Source organism: Melanostigma gelatinosum (genome assembly GCF_949748355.1).
Source record: "Melanostigma gelatinosum genome assembly, chromosome: 14".
Taxonomy (NCBI): domain Eukaryota; kingdom Metazoa; phylum Chordata; class Actinopteri; order Perciformes; family Zoarcidae; genus Melanostigma; species Melanostigma gelatinosum.
The window spans coordinates 1,617,281-1,639,009 of record NC_136647.1 but is presented as its reverse complement, the minus strand read 5'-3'; the positions used below and the strand labels follow the sequence as shown (position 1 = coordinate 1,639,009).

General features: G+C 40.3%; 1 protein-coding gene and 1 long non-coding RNA gene across 5 annotated transcripts in view; one reads left to right on the top strand and one right to left on the bottom strand.

Moving 5' to 3' along the window:
• Positions 1 to 5,268, bottom strand: part of clip2 (CAP-GLY domain containing linker protein 2) — a 30,512-nt gene extending 25,244 nt beyond the window's left edge. For all 4 annotated transcript variants that reach the window (XM_079283944.1, XM_079283945.1, XM_079283946.1 and 1 more), the window contains exons 1-2: positions 4,839 to 5,268; positions 3,226 to 3,447 (exon numbers count right to left, since the gene is read on the bottom strand). In XM_079283944.1, the coding sequence (XP_079140070.1) occupies positions 3,226 to 3,340 (115 nt within the window). In that variant the 5' untranslated portion in view covers positions 3,341 to 3,447; positions 4,839 to 5,268. The remainder of the gene's footprint in view (positions 1 to 3,225; positions 3,448 to 4,838) is intronic.
• A 12,719-nt stretch (positions 5,269 to 17,987) lies between these two features.
• Positions 17,988 to 20,882, top strand: LOC306787884. The gene is made up of 3 exons (XR_013772570.1): positions 17,988 to 18,118; positions 20,588 to 20,620; positions 20,741 to 20,882. It is a non-coding gene; the product is annotated as an uncharacterized lncRNA (long non-coding RNA).
• Positions 20,883 to 21,729: the final 847 nt, after the last annotated feature.

Here is a 21,729-nt window from a genome sequence, read left to right as displayed (position 1 = left end):
ACACACACACGCACACACACACACACACACACACACACACACACACACACACACACACACACACACACACACACACACACACACACACACACACACACACACACACACACACACACACACACACCTCTTTCTCTGGCCTCTTTAACTCTGACTATTTATGATCACTTTCCACAAAGGCCATCATCTTGTTCTTTCGGTGTTGAATTGGGCTGATCAAGGCTGACATTGTGTCTCCAGCAGTGGCCGTGGCAGCTGTGTACAGACACCAACAGATGGAGGGGGCTGAGCTTCAAGCTTCCTGGACTTTTGATCCCTTTTGTTGCCTTCAAATGTGCTGTGTCTCAAGGTAAAAACGTTTGAGACACAACGGAAATCCACAATCAAATGTCATGTTCTGTGTTTAAGAAAGAATTTAAATCCACAGCTTAAAGATGTTTTCAATGAGCACAAACAGGTTTTTAATTGTGTTATTATCTCTTTAACTTTCTGTGTTTGCAGCATTTGTATTTGGTTCATTTCGCTTCACTCTGCCAAGTTACAGGCTTCACATGGACTCATATGGTTTCATAGTCTACAGGACAGTCATGAAAGAATTTAAGAGATTTTGTCAATGGGGCAACCTCCGATTTAAAGAAGTGTGTTAAAGCTGCATTCTCTCTAATGTCCATCAGGGGGCGACTCCTCTGGTTGTCATCTTTGTTTTAGAGCATCTTTGATGCTAGCAGAGAGTGCAACGGTCAAATTTCTAATTTGGAACACTAAATGGGATCTGAACATCTGTATTTATACACTTAAACATTCAGTGAAGAGGTTAGTCACTGTTCACCTTTTTATCTTTGCTTTTAGGGGACACAGTTTTCTAACAGAGTATGACATGGCTGTCTGGAAAAAGGGCAGAAATCAGTGTTTTCAGGTATTTGGTGCTTCAAATATACTTTGCCTTTAAAAGCATTACCTAGAAGAACTGTTCAGTAACTGTTACGGGACGCACCCAAAGGACTGGAACCATCAGAGGATCCGAGTGTGGATTTCTAATGAGGTCTCCTTTTAACATCACTGGGTGTGTCAGGTCTTTGTGGGCAAAGCCCCAAATAAACGACTGATTTACCGTCTGTCGATATTGGATTTACAGGGCTGCGGCATCAATGTGATGAAGTCCATTCATTGGTCAGGTAGCTCGTTTGCTGCATTCGCTTAAAGAAGATATTTTCTTTCTTTGTTTCTTAGAATCAATTTCCTGCAAAATTTTAATGGGAATCTTGATATAAAATGACAAATAACATGATTTATCTTTGACTATCTGCATGTCATCTGCCTCTTGTACTATTTAGTATGCCAATAAAAAAAAGATTCAGTATGTCCGAATACATCGCATGCAAAAAATACCAGAATGTTCTACAGACGTACTTCATCCGTTTGCATTTTGCAGTGTGCAAGTCAGCATGCTTTCCTGACCCACAATCCTTTGTGCAGCAGATATATGAGCAAGAGGGACAAAGTTGACCCAACTAAATGCATACTGCATGCAAAAGTATGTACTTTGTAAGGGCAGCTGCAGTATGTACTAAAGTATAACTTAAGTTTACGATTTGGAACATAGCTTGTGTTTTAAAGCTGCTCTATTCAATAGATATAACCTCTCATTGAGTATGCTGTTGCAAACATGTGGATTTTATGAAATTATTGAAGTCAATCTTGAAGCTGCACCAATCGATATCCTTGTAAAATAGAACAGAACCCCTCAGGACCATGAGGGGTTTTAGCATCTTTCAGCTGTTTTGTTTTTTACTGTCTTTGTTCGCTCTCATCTGCATCGTTTCCAGATGCAGCAGCCAGCTGCTGTCACGGAATAATCCCTCTGTGCTCTACTTGCCCAGCAACAGCAGAAAGATAAAGTGAGCTAACTGTGTCCGCTTAACGGAGCATTTAGCCGCTAAAAAAGCCAAACGTTTATTGTTCTCAGGAGATGGTGGAGAACAAAACGGAGGTAAAAGGAGAGTTGATGTTGGAGTCACATTCTTTAGGTGGTCAGATGCTGATGTGGCTCCATGTCTGCTGGATGTGTAGAGGCAACTCTTTGTTGCTGACACATGACATCTATATGAGGTGTCAGCCGGCGGCAACCTTCGGTTCTGAAAAGTGAAGCTAATGTTGAAGTGTCTTAAAGCTGCATTCTCTCTAGTGTCCACCAGGGGGCGACTCCTCTGGTTGTATAGAAGTCTATAGAAAATGACTCTACTTCTCTCTTGATTTATTCCCTCAGTAAACATTGTAAACATGAGTTTATGTCTCAATCTCTAGTTTCAAGTCTTCTTCAATACAGCATGATGTTCATTTAGTACATTATGGTCCATTTAGAGTCACACAGACCATAAAGCAGGGGATGCTTTAGGGCGGGGCTACACGCTGATTGACAGGTCGACACCAGAGACGTGTATGGTGTCTCTACGTCACTCCTCCTCAGTCCTAATATGGTCACTTCCTGTTCACTGGTTGCAAAAAACAAACATGGCGATGGCCAAACTGTCAGTCCACAAACAAATGAGAGACGTCACGGCGACTGCGTCCACTTCTTATACACAGTCTGTGGCAGGAACGGACAAATGCAGGTGAAAGGATGATGGCTGTTTCTAATTTTGATGAACGATATAATTTTTCCCTCCTCCTCTTTGTCCGACAGCAGAGCAACAACAACTCTGCTTGAATCCATTTTTTTACCTCGTTAATCACATTTGATCGCCTGGTTGCATACGAACAAACGGACTCATCAGCTGCTTTGCCAAGGGGCGTTCATGAAGCAGCCGCGCCTTGACTGAGACCAAAACGGCCAAGGCGTCGACGAACCGAATGAGAGGATGGTGGTGGAACCTGGACCGTGGTCCTGCCTGGTGGTTCTCCCTCAAGTTTCTTCTTTTTTTATCCTTGTTCAACGATGTTTTTTAGAGCGTTTCTCCTTTTCCGACGCTGGCCAAGTTGCTCAAGTCTCTCAGGCTGAGTATATAAATATACATTATCTTTAATGATTCATTCACACTGTTAACAAGAACAAAACAGTTGGAGCTTCTGTGTGTGTGTGTGTGTGTGTGTGTGTAATCTAATGCAGCTGTGCTCTCCTGAGTCATTAACACAAATAAGTGGTCTAAGCCACTTCCGGTGATGAGAAGAAGAAGCTGGAAGCATGAAGATTCCTCGTATTTTTTTCCTCAGGAGGAGGAAGTGACTTACTGTCTTTAGGGACGACCGGGCTGGCGGTTCCCCCCGCTGACGTCCTCCCCACCGGGCTGGAATGCTTGGGCCCCCGGCCAGGGATTTTCAGTCCACTGGACTTGAGCATGTTCATTCTGCAGAAGCAGAAGGAGAACCAGAGCGCTCCCTTTCCTGGGTTGATGAAGGCTGGAGGGTGAGGCACTAGACGGGGGAGCGGTGGCCGTCGCTCTCCATGTTTATCTGCTGGGAGAAATGTCATCATAAATAAAGGGGGTCATCTAAAGGATGCGTACTTCACATGCACGCTTATGTGTCACCCGGTCTGCAAACCAGTATGAATGGACCAGCCGGTGGGAGCAGACTGGTTCTCACAGACCAGAGCCTGTGTGAGATGACAGGGCGCAGACAAGGCGGAGCTGTCCGTACACAACGTTTTACTCAGGTTTTCAAACACTTTTCAGCTATTTTTAATCTCATCATGACTTGGTTGTGTCGTGCATACTTAGGATCCAACATGGGGGTCACAGACCCACTGAGGAGCCACTAGATCAATCGGAGGGGTCATAGTGTATTTTATTCTCATTGTTTCACCTTTTTTATATTTTATATATATATATATATATATAAATATTTGGTACTTCTGAAATCCTTCAAATGAAAACAATCTAAAACAATGTTCGAAGTAAAATCCCTGTTGTGGTTGTACTAACGCCACACTAGCCATAAAACATGACAAGTTAAAGAAAGATGTTGGGAACCATCAACGAGCAGAACCCGTGGTTTTTACAGTCTGCAGCTTATATTCAGGGTCTTCATTCATTCTTTACTCTTTGACATCACGACAAAAACACAAAGAATCACATTGGGTTTTGTTTACATTGAGGAGTGTGACACACTCCACCATAACGTGCTCAATGAACACACACGATGTGGAGGCTTCACTGGAGAGACTCCGAAACACACACATCCTGTTTATGCACCTCAAGTTCTATTTAACAGCTGGAAATGAAACTGTTAAACATTTAAAAACATGCAAGTATGCGAGCACGATCATTGTGATTACATTTATCACGGTCAATTCATCATTATTCATAATCTCTTCTTTCATAGCCAACTGATCAATACAATAATACGCTGATAATATACAGAGTATAGGAGTCAGTGTAGGCCGGTGCCCAAGTGGAGCGTGGCCTACAAATCATTTACCCAGAGGCCATGAAGAAGATATGATGCAGTGATGGCCCACAATGAACAACACACATCTGGACGAGCCTTTCAACACGCTGTGTGTTAGGAAAGCAGATTTCAGGCTTTATCATTATTACATGCTATTTACCCTCATTTTGATAATATAAATAAATAATCCCTTTAAAGCTGGTGGTTGTGCTATAAGGCCCTCAGTGACGCGCTTCTCACATGGGCCTGGATTCTTTTTGTTTCCCCTCAATCGACACCTCACATGTGAGTGGAAGCAGCAGGATGAGGATGACAATGCGCACCTCGACAAGAAACATGCAACACAACGCCAGTTTCATCCATTGTTGTAGCTACTGCGGCAACGTGGTCCAGGCTGCCCCCCTCCCATAAACAACAATAATAATAAAAACACATTAATACAGGACAACACTCACCTTTCTGTGTGGGAATTAAAGCGACCGAGGGGACAACTTCCAGCTTTCAGGAGAGAAAAAGGGAGGATTGGTGGTTGCCACTCCCTGGGATGCAAATATGGATGCTGAGCAGAAAAAGCTGAAGGAGAGAGTCAGCGTGGATCAGCTGGGTGATGGGCAGCAAACCGGACCGGTGCACCGGGTGATGGCTTAGTAGCAGTTCAGCTGCCGGTTCATTTCCGTCTTTTTCTCCAGGAGGAGAGCTAAAAGCAGCGGGGCTGTGTCGCTGGTTTTGTAGCCGAACACTTGCACACGAGTCCCCGACGGAAACGCAGCATCAGCAACACACACACACACACACACACACACACACACAGACACACAAATAACTTTTCTGTCGCCCTGGTTCTGATTAAACTCAGTCTGGACTCCTTGATAACCTGTTTTTCCCGGTTTCTTCTCTCGCTTGTCGGTGTATGAATGCGTTGGGTTAGCTCAGCCTCCCTCTCTGACTCAACCCACCGGCTAGACTGAACAAAGGGGGCTGGGAATGAAGCACAGCCTCCTGGGGGAAGAGAGGAGAGACTCGACTACAGTCTGGCGCTCCTCCGTGACGTACTCCGTTTAAAACCAGCTGGATTCAAACCGGCCCGTGCTTACCGGTCAAAATACGAGACTCCCAACGGCATGACTCAGTGCCTTCCAATCATTCTTCCTATTTGTTTGTTCGGCATCAATAAAAGCGACTAAATAAACCGTATTTTGCAATAACAAGACACATTTATGAAGGCTTCCTGTGTTCGTCACGCCCTCGACGGTGCATCTCCACATGGAAAGCATCCGACGTGCCAATAAAGATTTCACACAAATGGAGTGTTATTTAAAACACTGCGTGTACGCCGAACTGAAAACGGTTTACTTATGTTTCATAATGATATCTTAATTCCCCAAAATTCCCTCTCACGCACTCGCTAATAAGTGAGTGAGCATTAAATCGCTGTAAGTGTGATCGCAGTTTGGTGTGGGATTGTATCTGAGACTGAACACAGGCATATCTGACATATCTAAAACATACGTATGTATGGAAAACAGTAGGGATCATATATGAGTTTAATGAGCACGTGGACACATTTTAAAAACGCGTGGGCGATTCATGCTCATATTCTTCTGATTCTGAGGGTGGGGTCAAAACCGTTCACGTGAAGCACTTCTCGCCCTTTTTCCGGTTCGCTTTTAAAACGTCCGGATTGGTCAGTGGAGGAGAAAAGGTCCCCACTGGGAGGCCCTGCGATTGGTCAGCTCGTCCGCTGGTGGGCGTGTCCCCGTTTGACAGCTGTAGCGCGAAGTGATCTTCATCCTTCACTGGAAACAAAGTAACAAAACCTCCTTTCAGTCTTCACCTGAACACTTCATTTTGATTGTTGTTATTCATAAATGTTAAAGTTAAAGTAAATAATAAAAAAAATAAGATTGCAACACACTCAATTCTCTGTCAGCAGCCAGTTAGCTTAGCTTAGCATAAATCCTTGAAACATGATGAAAGCTCTCTCCAAAAGTGACAAAATCCACCTACAAACACCCTCAAAGCGCATTAAACACGATTTTATTAATGTTGTTAGTTTAATCCGCACAAAGACCAAAGTGTATAAACGGCACACAAGCTGCAAAATAAAAAATAAGCAATAATTATAATAGATAATAATAAAAGTAAAATAAATTATATATCATTCTGGGATGTTTGCTGGAATTGATTGGATGTGGCACAGCCCCACCTTGAACATGTTCCACCAGCCAACACTGTCATCTATAGAAGACAATAAAGAAAGAATGTGAATCCGTTTTTACAGTTTCTCTCAATTGCTAAAACACTGAAGCCCATTGGCTGAACAAAGTTCTCAGTTGCCTAAACTCATTTAGCTGATTGTGCAGTCTGTTGTCAATACCTTAAACTGTGTCACATGGTAAAACACAATTTACAGATCTCACTTAGACTTTTCAGCAAAACTCCAAACACATTCTCAGTCTCAAAACACATTCTGCACTCTAATGCACATGTCATCCATCCTGGTAAACACAAGTGGCAACAATCAAATACAAATAGAGAACACATGTCATTGATGAAACACAATCACTCAAAATTGATTTCACTTGTATCAAATGATGTGACACAACCAATATAAACCAGTTCAGAGAGCAAACAGGTGGTTGAAGGTGGGAAGGAGAAAGTCTGAGAATGGATAGAAGAAACAATGTGAGAGGACGTGGTGCTTTCTATTTGTTACAGTAACAGCACTGACTGCTCAATAGATTTGGACTGGTTGCAGGTTCATATCAACAAAGAACAAGAATTACAGAATCACAGAGACAAAGGACACGTTTGTGAGATGCAGGGTACAGTACTGTAAAAATAGGGGAACAAGGAGGAGGAAGAACAAAAGAAATGTCAAAGAGCAAAGCACAGTCGTCATTTCTGATCAATTTTGAGCTCCTGTAATAGAACATGTGTTCGTTCATATGAAATTTGTTTTGAGATTAAAAATGTACTTCTCCCTGAGAACTATATGTTTTGAACAATGTGTTTTTTATTTATTGGTGTATTGTTTACTGATGCTTGATGGCGTATATTATTTTGATCACTTTGTTTATGATTTGAGAGCAGTGTTTGATTTTGAGCACAGGTAAAACTGTTTTGAGGCGAAATTTTCATTTTGCAAGAGGATTCAGAGGTTTTGCAAATAGTGCTTGAAGATGAGGTTTTGTGTTTACAGTTTTGAGAGAATGGGGGACCGTTTCAAGAAAAGTCTCAGCAATCGAGAAAAACTGTAATGGTTGACATGCTGCAGTTCTGTCTGCTGGCCACCAGAGGTCCCTACAGTCCTATAAATAAGCAAACTGTGTTCTCTGTGAGACTTTGGGCCTTTCTCAATATGCGTACTTCTCTGTACTTGTGAACTCGTGGACTTTTGAAACGTCATCAGTCTCAGTCCAAGTACTGTTCCAATTCAAAGTTCACATCAAGCCAAGCACGGTCCAAATGCCCGGATGTGGCTTGCTCCGGTTTGTCAAGATTCAGCCGATTTAAAAATCTGCTCCGACGATTTCGAAGATGTGAGGTGTCGCGAGCGGGACCGGCAGTAAACCAGCACCGGGGGCTCAGCGCTCACGTTACCCGCCTAGAACAGAGTACTTCTTCACTGTCGTATTAGTACTTTAACAGTAACAGAGTACTTCCTCACTGTCGTATTAGTGCTTTAACAGTAACAGAGTACTTCCTCACTGTCGTGTTACAGTTAAAGTACTAATACGAGAGTGAAGAAGTACTCTGTTACAGTTAAAGTACTAATACGACAGTGAAGAAGTACTCTGTTACAGTTAAAGTACTAATACGACAGTGTAGAAGTACTCTGTTACAGTTAAAGTACTAATACGAGAGTGAAGAAGTACTCTGTTACAGTTAAAGTACTAATACGACAGTGTAGAAGTACTCTGTTACAGTTAAAGTACTAATACGACAGTGAAGAAGTACTCTGTTACTGTTAAAGTACTAATACGACAGTGAGGAAGTACTCTGTTACAGTTAAAGTACTAATACGACAGTGAAGAAGTACTCTGTTACAGTTAAAGTACTAATACGACAGTGAATAAGTACTCTGTTACAGTTAAAGTACTAATACGGCAGTGAAGAAGTACTCTGTTACAGTTAAAGTACTAATACGACAGTGAGGAAGTACTCTGTTACAGTTAAAGTACTAATACGACAGTGACGAAGTATTCTGTTACAGTTAAAGTACTAATACGACAGTGAAGAAGTACTCTGTTACTGTTAAAGTACTAATACGACAGTGAAGAAGTACTCTGTTACTGTTAAAGTACTAATACGACAGTGAAGAAGTACTCTGTTACAGTTAAAGTACTAATACGACAGTGAAGAAGTACTCTGTTACAGTTAAAGTACTAATACGACAGTGTAGAAGTACTCTGTTACAGTTAAAGTACTAATACGACAGTGAAGAAGTACTCTGTTACAGTTAAAGTACTAATACGACAGTGAAGAAGTACTCTGTTACAGTTAACTGTCGTACACTGTTCTACACTGTCACAGTCACAGTCACACACAGACTGCAGTAGTTCTAGTAGTAGTAGTACTAGTAGCTGAAGTAAAACACATCCATCAGAAAGAAGAAGACGACACTGACAGCATTCATCTGACAGGAACAGCTCAGCCGTCATGGAAACAGTTTAATCTGCAATCAGTCAGCAGCTTCTTGTGAAATCAGATAGAATCAGTTTCACACAACCGCAGTTCAGCAGCTGTGGTGAAGAACACGAGTCCTTCTCTTCATCTGAGAAACAGCAGCTCAGAGTTACACTCACGCTGCCTCAGCAGAGAAATACTACCAAAGTGATGTACTAACACATGTTCCCTGTTCAACCGAAAGACTGTTATTAGTGACTTTGGTCATGTTATGTACAGTACACAGATTTAGAGAGTACAGCTTTGTGTTGGAGCTTTAACTGTAACAGAGTACTTCTTCACTGTCGTATTAGTACTTTAACTGTAACAGAGTACTTCTTCACTGTCGTATTAGTACTTTAACAGTAACAGAGTACTTCTACACTGTCGTATTAGTACTTTAACAGAGTACTTCTACACTGTCGTATTAGTACTTTAACTGTAACAGAGTACTTCTTCACTGTCGTATTAGTGCTTTAACAGTAACAGAGTACTTCTACACTGTCGTATTAGTACTTTAACTGTAACAGAGTACTTCTTCACTGTCGTATTAGTACTTTAACTGTAACAGAGTACTTCTACACTGTCGTATTAGTACTTTAACTGTAACAGAGTACTTCTTCACTGTCGTATTAGTGCTTTAACAGTAACAGAGTACTTCTACACTGTCGTATTAGTACTTTAACAGTAACAGAGTACTTCTTCACTGTCGTATTAGTGCTTTAACAGTAACAGAGTACTTCTACACTGTCGTATTAGTACTTTAACAGAGTACTTCTACACTGTCGTATTAGTACTTTAACAGAGTACTTCTACACTGTCGTATTAGTACTTTAACTGTAACAGAGTACTTCTTCACTGTCGTATTAGTGCTTTAACAGTAACAGAGTACTTCTACACTGTCGTATTAGTACTTTAACTGTAACAGAGTACTTCTTCACTGTCGTATTAGTACTTTAACTGTAACAGAGTACTTCTACACTGTCGTATTAGTACTTTAACTGTAACAGAGTACTTCTTCACTGTCGTATTAGTGCTTTAACAGTAACAGAGTACTTCTACACTGTCGTATTAGTACTTTAACTGTAACAGAGTACTTCTTCACTGTCGTATTAGTACTTTAACAGTAACAGAGTACTTCTACACTGTCGTATTAGTACTTTAACAGTAACAGAGTACTTCTTCACTGTCGTATTAGTACTTTAATAGAGTACTTCTACACTGTCGTATTAGTACTTTAACTGTAACAGAGTACTTCTTCACTGTCGTATTAGTGCTTTAACAGTAACAGAGTACTTCTACACTGTCGTATTAGTACTTTAACTGTAACAGAGTACTTCTTCACTGTCGTATTAGTACTTTAACAGTAACAGAGTACTTCTACACTGTCGTATTAGTACTTTAACAGTAACAGAGTACTTCTTCACTGTCGTATTAGTACTTTAACAGAGTACTTCTTCACTGTCGTATTAGTACTTTAACAGAGTACTTCTTCACTGTCGTATTAGTACTTTAACAGAGTACTTCTACACTGTCGTATTAGTACTTTAACAGTAACAGAGTACTTCTTCACTGTCGTATTAGTACTTTAACTGTAACAGAGTACTTCTACACTGTCGTATTAGTACTTTAACAGAGTACTTCTACACTGTCGTATTAGTACTTTAACTGTAACAGAGTACTTCTTCACTGTCGTATTAGTACTTTAACAGAGTACTTCTACACTGTCGTATTAGTACTTTAACTGTAACAGAGTACTTCTACACTGTCGTATTAGTACTTTAACAGTAACAGAGTACTTCTTCACTGTCGTATTAGTACTTTAACAGAGTACTTCTTCACTGTCGTATTAGTACTTTAACAGTAACAGAGTACTTCTACACTGTCGTATTAGTACTTTAACAGTAACAGAGTACTTCTACACTGTCGTATTAGTACTTTAACTGTAACAGAGTACTTCTACACTGTCGTATTAGTACTTTAACAGTAACAGAGTACTTCTACACTGTCGTATTAGTACTTTAACAGTAACAGAGTACTTCTACACTGTCGTATTAGTACTTTAACAGTAACAGAGTACTTCTACACTGTCGTATTACAGAGTACTTCTTCAGTGTCGTATTAGTACTTTAACTGTAACAGAGTACTTCTTCACTGTCGTATTAGTACTTTAACAGAGTACTTCTTCACTGTCGTATTAGTGCTTTAACTGTAACAGAGTACTTCCACACTGTCGTATTAGTACTTTAACAGTAACAGAGTACTTCTTCAGTGTCGTATTAGTACTTTAACAGAGTACTTCTACACTGTCGTATTCGTGCTTTAACTGTAACAGAGTACTTCTTCACTGTCGTATTAGTACTTTAACTGTAACAGAGTACTTCTTCACTGTCGTATTAGTACTTTAACAGGAACAGAGTACTTCTTCAGTGTCGTATTAGTACTTTAACTGTAACAGAGTACTTCTAAACTGTCGTATTAGTACTTGAACTGTAACAGAGTACTTCTACACTGTCGTATTAGTACTTTAACTGTAACAGAGTACTTCTTCACTGTCATATTAGTACTTTAACTTTAACAGAGTACTTCTACACTGTCATATTAGTACTTTAACAGTAACAGAGTACTTCTACACTGTCGTATTACAGAGTACTTCTTCAGTGTCGTATTAGTACTTTAACTGTAACAGAGTACTTCTTCACTGTCGTATTAGTACTTTAACAGAGTACTTCTTCACTGTCGTATTAGTGCTTTAACTGTAACAGAGTACTTCCACACTGTCGTATTAGTACTTTAACAGTAACAGAGTACTTCTTCAGTGTCGTATTAGTACTTTAACAGAGTACTTCTACACTGTCGTATTCGTGCTTTAACTGTAACAGAGTACTTCTTCACTGTCGTATTAGTACTTTAACTGTAACAGAGTACTTCTTCACTGTCGTATTAGTACTTTAACAGGAACAGAGTACTTCTTCAGTGTCGTATTAGTACTTTAACTGTAACAGAGTACTTCTTCACTGTCGTATTAGTACTTTAACAGGAACAGAGTACTTCTTCAGTGTCGTATTAGTACTTTAACTGTAACAGAGTACTTCTACACTGTCGTATTAGTACTTGAACTGTAACAGAGTACTTCTACACTGTCGTATTAGTACTTTAACTGTAACAGAGTACTTCTACACTGTCGTATTAGTACTTTAACAGTAACAGAGTACTTCTACACTGTCGTATTAGTACTTTAACAGTAACAGAGTACTTCTACACTGTCGTATTACAGAGTACTTCTTCAGTGTCGTATTAGTACTTTAACTGTAACAGAGTACTTCTTCACTGTCGTATTAGTACTTTAACAGAGTACTTCTTCACTGTCGTATTAGTGCTTTAACTGTAACAGAGTACTTCTTCACTGTCGTATTAGTACTTTAACAGAGTACTTCTTCACTGTCGTATTAGTGCTTTAACTGTAACAGAGTACTTCCACACTGTCGTATTAGTACTTTAACAGTAACAGAGTACTTCTTCACTGTCGTATTAGTACTTTAACTGTAACAGAGTACTTCTACACTGTCATATTAGTACTTTAACAGAGTACTTCTTCACTGTCGTATTAGTGCTTTAACTGTAACAGAGTACTTCCTCACTGTCGTATTAGTACTTTAACAGTAACAGAGTACTTCTTCACTGTCGTATTAGTACTTTAACTGTAACAGAGTACTTCTACACTGTCGTATTAGTACTTTAACAGAGTACTTCTACACTGTCGTATTCGTGCTTTAACTGTAACAGAGTACTTCTTCACTGTCGTATTAGTACTTTAACTGTAACAGAGTACTTCTTCACTGTCGTATTAGTACTTTAACAGGAACAGAGTACTTCTTCAGTGTCGTATTAGTACTTTAACTGTAACAGAGTACTTCTACACTGTCGTATTAGTACTTGAACTGTAACAGAGTACTTCTACACTGTCGTATTAGTACTTTAACTGTAACAGAGTACTTCTTCACTGTCATATTAGTACTTTAACTTTAACAGAGTACTTCTACACTGTCATATTAGTACTTTAACAGTAACAGAGTACTTCTACACTGTCGTATTACAGAGTACTTCTTCAGTGTCGTATTAGTACTTTAACTGTAACAGAGTACTTCTTCACTGTCGTATTAGTACTTTAACAGTAACAGAGTACTTCTACACTGTCGTATTACAGAGTACTTCTTCACTGTCGTATGAGTACTTTAACTGTAACAGAGTACTTCTTCACTGTCGTATTAGTGCTTTAACTGTAACAGAGTACTTCCACACTGTCGTATTAGTACTTTAACAGTAACAGAGTACTTCTTCAGTGTCGTATTAGTACTTTAACAGAGTACTTCTACACTGTCGTATTCGTGCTTTAACTGTAACAGAGTACTTCTTCACTGTCGTATTAGTACTTTAACTGTAACAGAGTACTTCTTCACTGTCGTATTAGTACTTTAACAGGAACAGAGTACTTCTTCAGTGTCGTATTAGTACTTTAACTGTAACAGAGTACTTCTTCACTGTCGTATTAGTACTTTAACAGGAACAGAGTACTTCTTCAGTGTCGTATTAGTACTTTAACTGTAACAGAGTACTTCTACACTGTCGTATTAGTACTTGAACTGTAACAGAGTACTTCTACACTGTCGTATTAGTACTTTAACTGTAACAGAGTACTTCTACACTGTCGTATTAGTACTTTAACAGTAACAGAGTACTTCTACACTGTCGTATTAGTACTTTAACAGTAACAGAGTACTTCTACACTGTCGTATTACAGAGTACTTCTTCAGTGTCGTATTAGTACTTTAACTGTAACAGAGTACTTCTTCACTGTCGTATTAGTACTTTAACAGAGTACTTCTTCACTGTCGTATTAGTGCTTTAACTGTAACAGAGTACTTCCACACTGTCGTATTAGTACTTTAACAGTAACAGAGTACTTCTTCACTGTCGTATTAGTACTTTAACTGTAACAGAGTACTTCTACACTGTCGTATTAGTACTTTAACAGAGTACTTCTACACTGTCGTATTCGTGCTTTAACTGTAACAGAGTACTTCTTCACTGTCGTATTAGTACTTTAACTGTAACAGAGTACTTCTTCACTGTCGTATTAGTACTTTAACAGGAACAGAGTACTTCTTCAGTGTCGTATTAGTACTTTAACTGTAACAGAGTACTTCTACACTGTCGTATTAGTACTTTAACTGTAACAGAGTACTTCTACACTGTCGTATTAGTACTTTAACTGTAACAGAGTACTTCTTCACTGTCATATTAGTACTTTAACTTTAACAGAGTACTTCTACACTGTCATATTAGTACTTTAACTGTAACAGAGTACTTCTTCACTGTCGTATCAGTACTTTAACTGTAACAGAGTACTTCTTCACTGTCGTATTAGTACTTTAACTGTAACAGAGTACTTCTTCACTGTCGTATCAGTACTTTAACTGTAACAGAGTACTTCTTCACTGTCGTATTAGTACTTTAACTGTAACAGAGTACTTCTTCACTGTCGTATCAGTACTTTAACTGTAACAGAGTACTTCTACACTGTCGTATTAGTACTTTAACAGTAACAGAGTACTTCTACACTGTCGTATTAGTACTTTAACTGTAACAGAGTACTTCTTCACTGTCGTATTAGTACTTTAACTGTAACAGAGTACTTCTACACTGTCGTATTAGTACTTTAACAGTAACAGAGTACTTCTACACTGTCGTATTAGTACTTTAACAGAGTACTTCTACACTGTCGTATTAGTACTTTAACTGTAACAGAGTACTTCTTCACTGTCGTATTAGTACTTTAACTGTAACAGAGTACTTCTACACTGTCGTATTAGTACTTTAACAGAGTACTTCTACACTGTCGTATTAGTACTTTAACTGTAACAGAGTACTTCTACACTGTCGTATTAGTACTTTAACTGTAACAGAGTACTTCTTCACTGTCGTATTAGTACTTTAACTGTAACAGAGTACTTCTTCACTGTCGTATTAGTACTTTAACTGTAACAGAGTACTTCTTCACTGTCGTATTAGTACTTTAACTGTAACAGAGTACTTCTTCACTGTCGTATTAGTACTTTAACTGTAACAGAGTACTTCTACACTGTCGTATTAGTACTTTAACTGTAACAGAGTACTTCTTCACTGTCGTATTAGTACTTTAACTGTAACAGAGTACTTCTTCACTGTCGTATTAGTACTTTAACTGTAACAGAGTACTTCTTCACTGTCGTATTAGTACTTTAACTGTAACAGAGTACTTCTTCACTGTCGTATTAGTACTTTAACTGTAACAGAGTACTTCTACACTGTCACAGTCACAGTCACACACAGACTGCAGTAGTTCTAGTAGTAGTAGTACTAGTAGCTGAAGTAAAACACATCCATCAGAAAGAAGAAGACGACACTGACAGCATTCATCTGACAGGAACAGCTCAGCCGTCATGGAAACAGTTTAATCTGCAATCAGTCAGCAGCTTCTTGTGAAATCAGATAGAATCAGTTTCACACAACCGCAGTTCAGCAGCTGTGGTGAAGAACACGAGTCCTTCTCTTCATCTGAGAAACAGCAGCTCAGAGTTACACTCACGCTGCCTCAGCAGAGAAATACTACCAAAGTGATGTACTAACACATGTTCCCTGTTCAACCGAAAGACTGTTATTAGTGACTTTGGTCATGTTATGTACAGTACACAGATTTAGAGAGTACAGCTTTGTGTTGGTGCTTTAACTGTAACAGAGTACTTCTACACTGTCGTATTAGTACTTTAACTGTAACAGAGTACTTCTACACTGTCGTATTAGTACTTTAACTGTAACAGAGTACTTCTACACTGTCAAATTAGTACTTTAACTGTAACAGAGTACTTCTACACTGTCGTATTAGTACTTTAACTGTAACAGAGTACTTCTTCACTGTCATATTAGTACTTTAACTGTAACAGAGTACTTCTACACTGTCGTATTAGTACTTTGACTGTAACAGAGTACTTCTTCACTGTCGTATTAGTACTTTAACTGTAACAGAGTACTTCTTCACTGTCGTATTAGTACTTTAACTGTAACAGAGTACTTCGTCACTGTCGTATTAGTACTTTAACAGTAACAGAGTACTTCTACACTGTCGTATTAGTACTTTAACTGTAACAGAGTACTTCTACACTGTCGTATTAGTACTTTAACTGTAACAGAGTACTTCTACACTGTCGTATTAGTACTTTAACTGTAACAGAGTACTTCTACACTGTCGTATTAGTACTTTAACTGTAACAGAGTACTTCGTCACTGTCGTATTAGTACTTTAACTGTAACAGAGTACTTCGTCACTGTCGTATTAGTACTTTAACAGTAACAGAGTACTTCTTCACTGTCGTATTAGTACTTTAACAGTAACAGAGTACTTCTTCACTGTCGTATTATTACTTTAACTGTAACAGAGTACTTCCTCACTGTCGTATTAGTACTTTAACAGTAACAGAGTACTTCCTCACTGTCGTATTAGTACTTTAACAGTAACAGAGTACTTCGTCACTGTCGTATTAGTACTTTAACAGTAACAGAGTACTTCGTCACTGTCGTATTAGTACTTTAACAGTAACAGAGTACTTCCTCACTGTCGTATTAGTACTTTTACTGCAGTGAAAGATGTGAGTACTTCCTCACTGTCGTATTAGTACTTTTACTGCAGTGAAAGATGTGAGCACTTCTTCCATCTCTCAGGAGAAAGTTGATAAAGAGCAACAACAGAGTCGGTTTGAATCAGGAGTTCACGAAATCATCAGAAGTAATAAATCACGAGAAACTATTCAGTGAAGGAGAAACAAAGTGACGACACACGATGTAAGATCACCAGAGCAACACAGGAAGCTGCTGGATGTGCTCACAGAGATATCGATCTGTTGATTGACAGTCAGATGGACCAATGGGTTCAGAGCTGAACACATCCTGCAGCTTCATGAAGGACTCATGATAACAAAATGACTACAAAGAGACATAATGCAACGACAGAGAGACTCAAACAACCATGAAAGTTAAAGAAAACCACAAACATGTGAAACGACGACAAGAAAATAAGAAACTACGATAACAAGACTCAAACAAACAGAAGATTTAAAACGATCAAGAGAATGTAACTCGTTCCTGTTTTTATATTTGTCTGGCTCTATAGATCTATAGTTCTATGCTTCTATACTTCCATGAGCCCACATGCTGTACAGGACAATAACTAAACAGATTGGTGTCAGACCGAAGTGAGAACAAGACACCAGAGTGAAGACGTGTCTGATCCACTGCCACACTGGAAACATGGTGGACAGAAGAAGCTGATCATGTGACAGAGACTCTTCTCTGTAAAACTAAAGATAAGCCATCAGTAAAGCGCCACCTCTTCCTGTACACAGATATACACCGAGCACAGCACACAGACACTCAGACGGCAGAGAGACGGGAGAGAGACGGACAGAGAGACGGGAGAGAGACGGACAGAGAGACGGGAGAGAGACGGACAGAGAGACGGACAGAGAGATGGAAAGAGAGACATTAGAGAGACATTAGAGAGACGGACAGAGAGATGTTAGAGAGACGTTAGAGAGACGGACAGAGAGACGGAAAGAGAGACGTTAGAGAGACGGACAGAGAGACGGAAAGAGAGACGTTAGAGAGACGGACAGAGAGACGTTAGAGAGACGGACAGAGAGACGTTAGAGAGACGGATAGAGAGACGTTAGAGAGACGGACAGAGAGACGTTAGAGAGACGGACAGAGAGACGTTAGAGAGACGTTAGAGAGACGGACAGAGAGACGTTAGAGAGACGGACAGAGAGACGTTAGAGAGACGTTAGAGAGACGGAAAGAGAGACATTAGAGAGACATTAGAGAGACATTAGAGAGACGGACAGAGAGACGTTAGACAGGCAGAGAGACGTTAGAGAGACGTTAGACGTGAGAGAGACGTTAGACGTGAGAGAGACGGTCTACCTGGACGTCATGGATCACCTGTTGATGCTGCTGATGTTGCTGTTGAGCTCAGGTAGGACTCTGATTTAGAGAATTTAGAGAATGTGTTTTATTACAATATTACTGTTGTATCTTTAAATCAGAGAACACACACACATACACACACACAGGCACATACGCACACACACACACATTTGCAAACATACGCACATTCACACACTCACACTCACACACACACATACCTACTGTTGGGGCTTGATGTTTTCAGGGCAGACCCAGACCGCTGGACTTTCGCTGCTGCAAACCTTCGGCAGCGAAGTCGCACCAAAAGTGAACCGGATCCGGTTTACAATCAAAAAGTATTTAATAAACAAGAGAAGCAAGAAGAGTTGCAAACTGAATGACTCGATCGATATCAATATGTCCCGTGGGGCAGAGTTCTCACAAGGCCCATCGAATAGGCCACCCAGCTGGTCAACTACCCAGAGTGGTAACGGCGCGACCTCAAGCCAAAACCCTCTGGAACTGTCTTACATTTAAAAGTCCCCGTCCGAAAGTTGAAATGTCCAGTATCAGCCTCTGTGATTGGCCGAAATGCAATAGCCCCTCCTGGCTTGGGGCAGTTATCATCTGAGTGTTTGGTTGAAGTCGTCCGGCCTCCTCTGGTCCTGGTGGTCTCTACAATGTCTTTCTCAAAATCCCTGTCTGTCCATTGGCTATTCTTCACTTTGATACATTCAATGATTGTCTTTTATGGCTTAACACTTCTATGATAAACATACAGGAAACACATGATACATTCCATCAGTAAATATATTGTGACTTAACATATTTTGACATTCTTATTATTGTGACACTTCTACTCACCACTAGGGGTGTTATTAATCCGACTAATAATGTTTTTAATACTGAAATCCTTCACACTACACACACACCTACACACACACTCACACACACCTACACACACACTCATACACACACACACACACACTCATATGCACATACCTACACGCACGCACACACACTCTTACACACATATACCTACACACACACATACACACACATACACACACACATACCTACACACACGCACACACACACACACTCACACACTCATACACGCACACACACACACACACTCATATGCACGTACCTACACACACGCACACACACTCTTACACACACACACATACCTACACACACGCACATACACTCACACACATACACACACATACACACACTCATACACACACTCATACACACACTCATACACTCACACACACACTCATACACACACACACACACACACACACTCATACACACACTCATACACTCACACACACACACACACTCATACACACACTCATACACACACTCATACACACACTCATACACACACACACATACACACACTCTCACACACATACACACACTCTCACACTCATACACACACTCATACACTCACACACTCATACACACACACACTCATACACACACTCATACACACACACACTCATACACACACACACATACACATACATACACACACACATACACACACTCTCACACGCACACACACTCATATGCACGTACCTACACACACGCACACACACACACACACTCATACACTCACACACACACACACACACTCATACACACACTCATACACTCACACACACACACACACACACACTCATACACACACTCATACACTCACACACACACACACTCATACACACACTCATACACTCACACACACACACACTCATACACACACACATACACACACACTCATACACACACTCATACACACACTCATACACACACACACATACACACACACATACACACACTCTCACACACATACACACTCATACACTCACACACACACACACTCATACACACACACACACACACACACACACACATACACACACTCATACACACACTCATACACTCACACACATACACACACACACACACATACACACTCTCACACGCACACACACTCATACACACGTACGCACAAACTGACTCATGCTTCACATTAAAACACACACAAGACAATCACTATGGGGGCTTTTATTGTGAAGGACTCACAGGAAACAATGTATTCATCATTGAGTACTGAGAGAGCATCATGACTCGCTGCCTCTGATTGGCTGAACCCTTTAAACCCTTTTTGCTGCCTGATAATAATCAATATAACATGTTGTTATTATGTCTTCTTAACTTTGGACATTTCTGTTTTTAGCCCCTCCCCTCAGGATGCTCTGCCTTCTGAGGGAAGCCCTTGTTAATAAGCATTTCAATTTAAGAAATAATAAATGTCTTGTTTGTTGTACTGTCACAAAGAAATATGACCCTTTAATCTCCTCTTCTGTGATTGGCTGAAACAGATGGAGACGTCTAAACACAGTCTTGTTTTTAATGCAGGTCCAACTGTCTGAATATAAATGTAACAACATCACAATAAGGTTTTGAACTGCAAATACATTTCTATTATATTCACTTAAAACAACAAATGTGTCTATTTCTCCAGGACTCCAGGCTGAAGGAGATCACACATCAACAGGTAAATAGAGGAAGAAAAGAGAAACAAAGAACCAACGAAGCAGAATCAGCAGTCAAGTGTTGGTTTATATTTATTCATTAAATTCATTTCTTCACTGACGACTCTCTTGTTTCTGTTCAGAAGCTGTCAGGTTGGAGGGAGGAGCCAGTCGCTGTGCAGGAACACTGGAGGTGAAACATCGAGGAGGCTGGAGACCAGTAGGTTACTATGGCTATGACTCTCACTGGACCCTGAAGACAGCAGCTGTTGCCTGCAGAGAGCTGGACTGTGGCTCTGCTGTTTCTATCAGACGGAGAGCGAAGTCCTCATGGAGACCTGTGTGGAGGATCGACTCTGAATGTGTTCACTCTGGATCTGCTCTGAAGGATTGTGTAACATCAGTTTCCTCTTCCTCCATCGTGGAACTCACCTGCTCAGGTAAGCCCATCAGTGACATCATCAGTGACATCATCTCTGACAGTAATGTATCAGGTGGACACACACACACACACACACACATGCAGCAGCTAGAATGGCAGCAGACTTGTCTGGTGAGCTGCTGCCTCAGTAAACCAGGTGCTGAATGCACCAAGATATCTTTCTCTATGAAACCTCCATGTTGCTGCTCCAGGAGTCCTCTGGGCCGACCAGCAAGCATTCATGATGGTTTGAGTATTAAGCACCAATGTCACATCCTATAATCTAAACATGTTCTGACACATGTAATACATATTATACTTCACTTCAGCACTTTTAGCGACCAAAAGTGAAGCAGGATGTTATTATACCATCAACCTCTTTAACTATCACCATTCACCTGCTTCCACCTTCATTGGATTCACAAACAGATGAAAACATTTGCGGACAATTGATCAAAGACAAACAACGATATCATACAACAAAGGGTTCAACTGTCACCGCATGTATGGGCTACAGATCCCCGTGGTGTGATGCTAACGCTGGATCTTCACTCAGTTGGTGCAAAGCTCAGTTCTCACGCTACGAGATCCACCACATGCAACTCTTTCACTGTCCTGAGGGTCCATCTCTCTCTCTCTCTCTCTCTCTCTCTCTCTGAGGCAAAGTCTGCATCTAATGCTGACTTACAGAAAGGGTTGATGAAGGGCTCA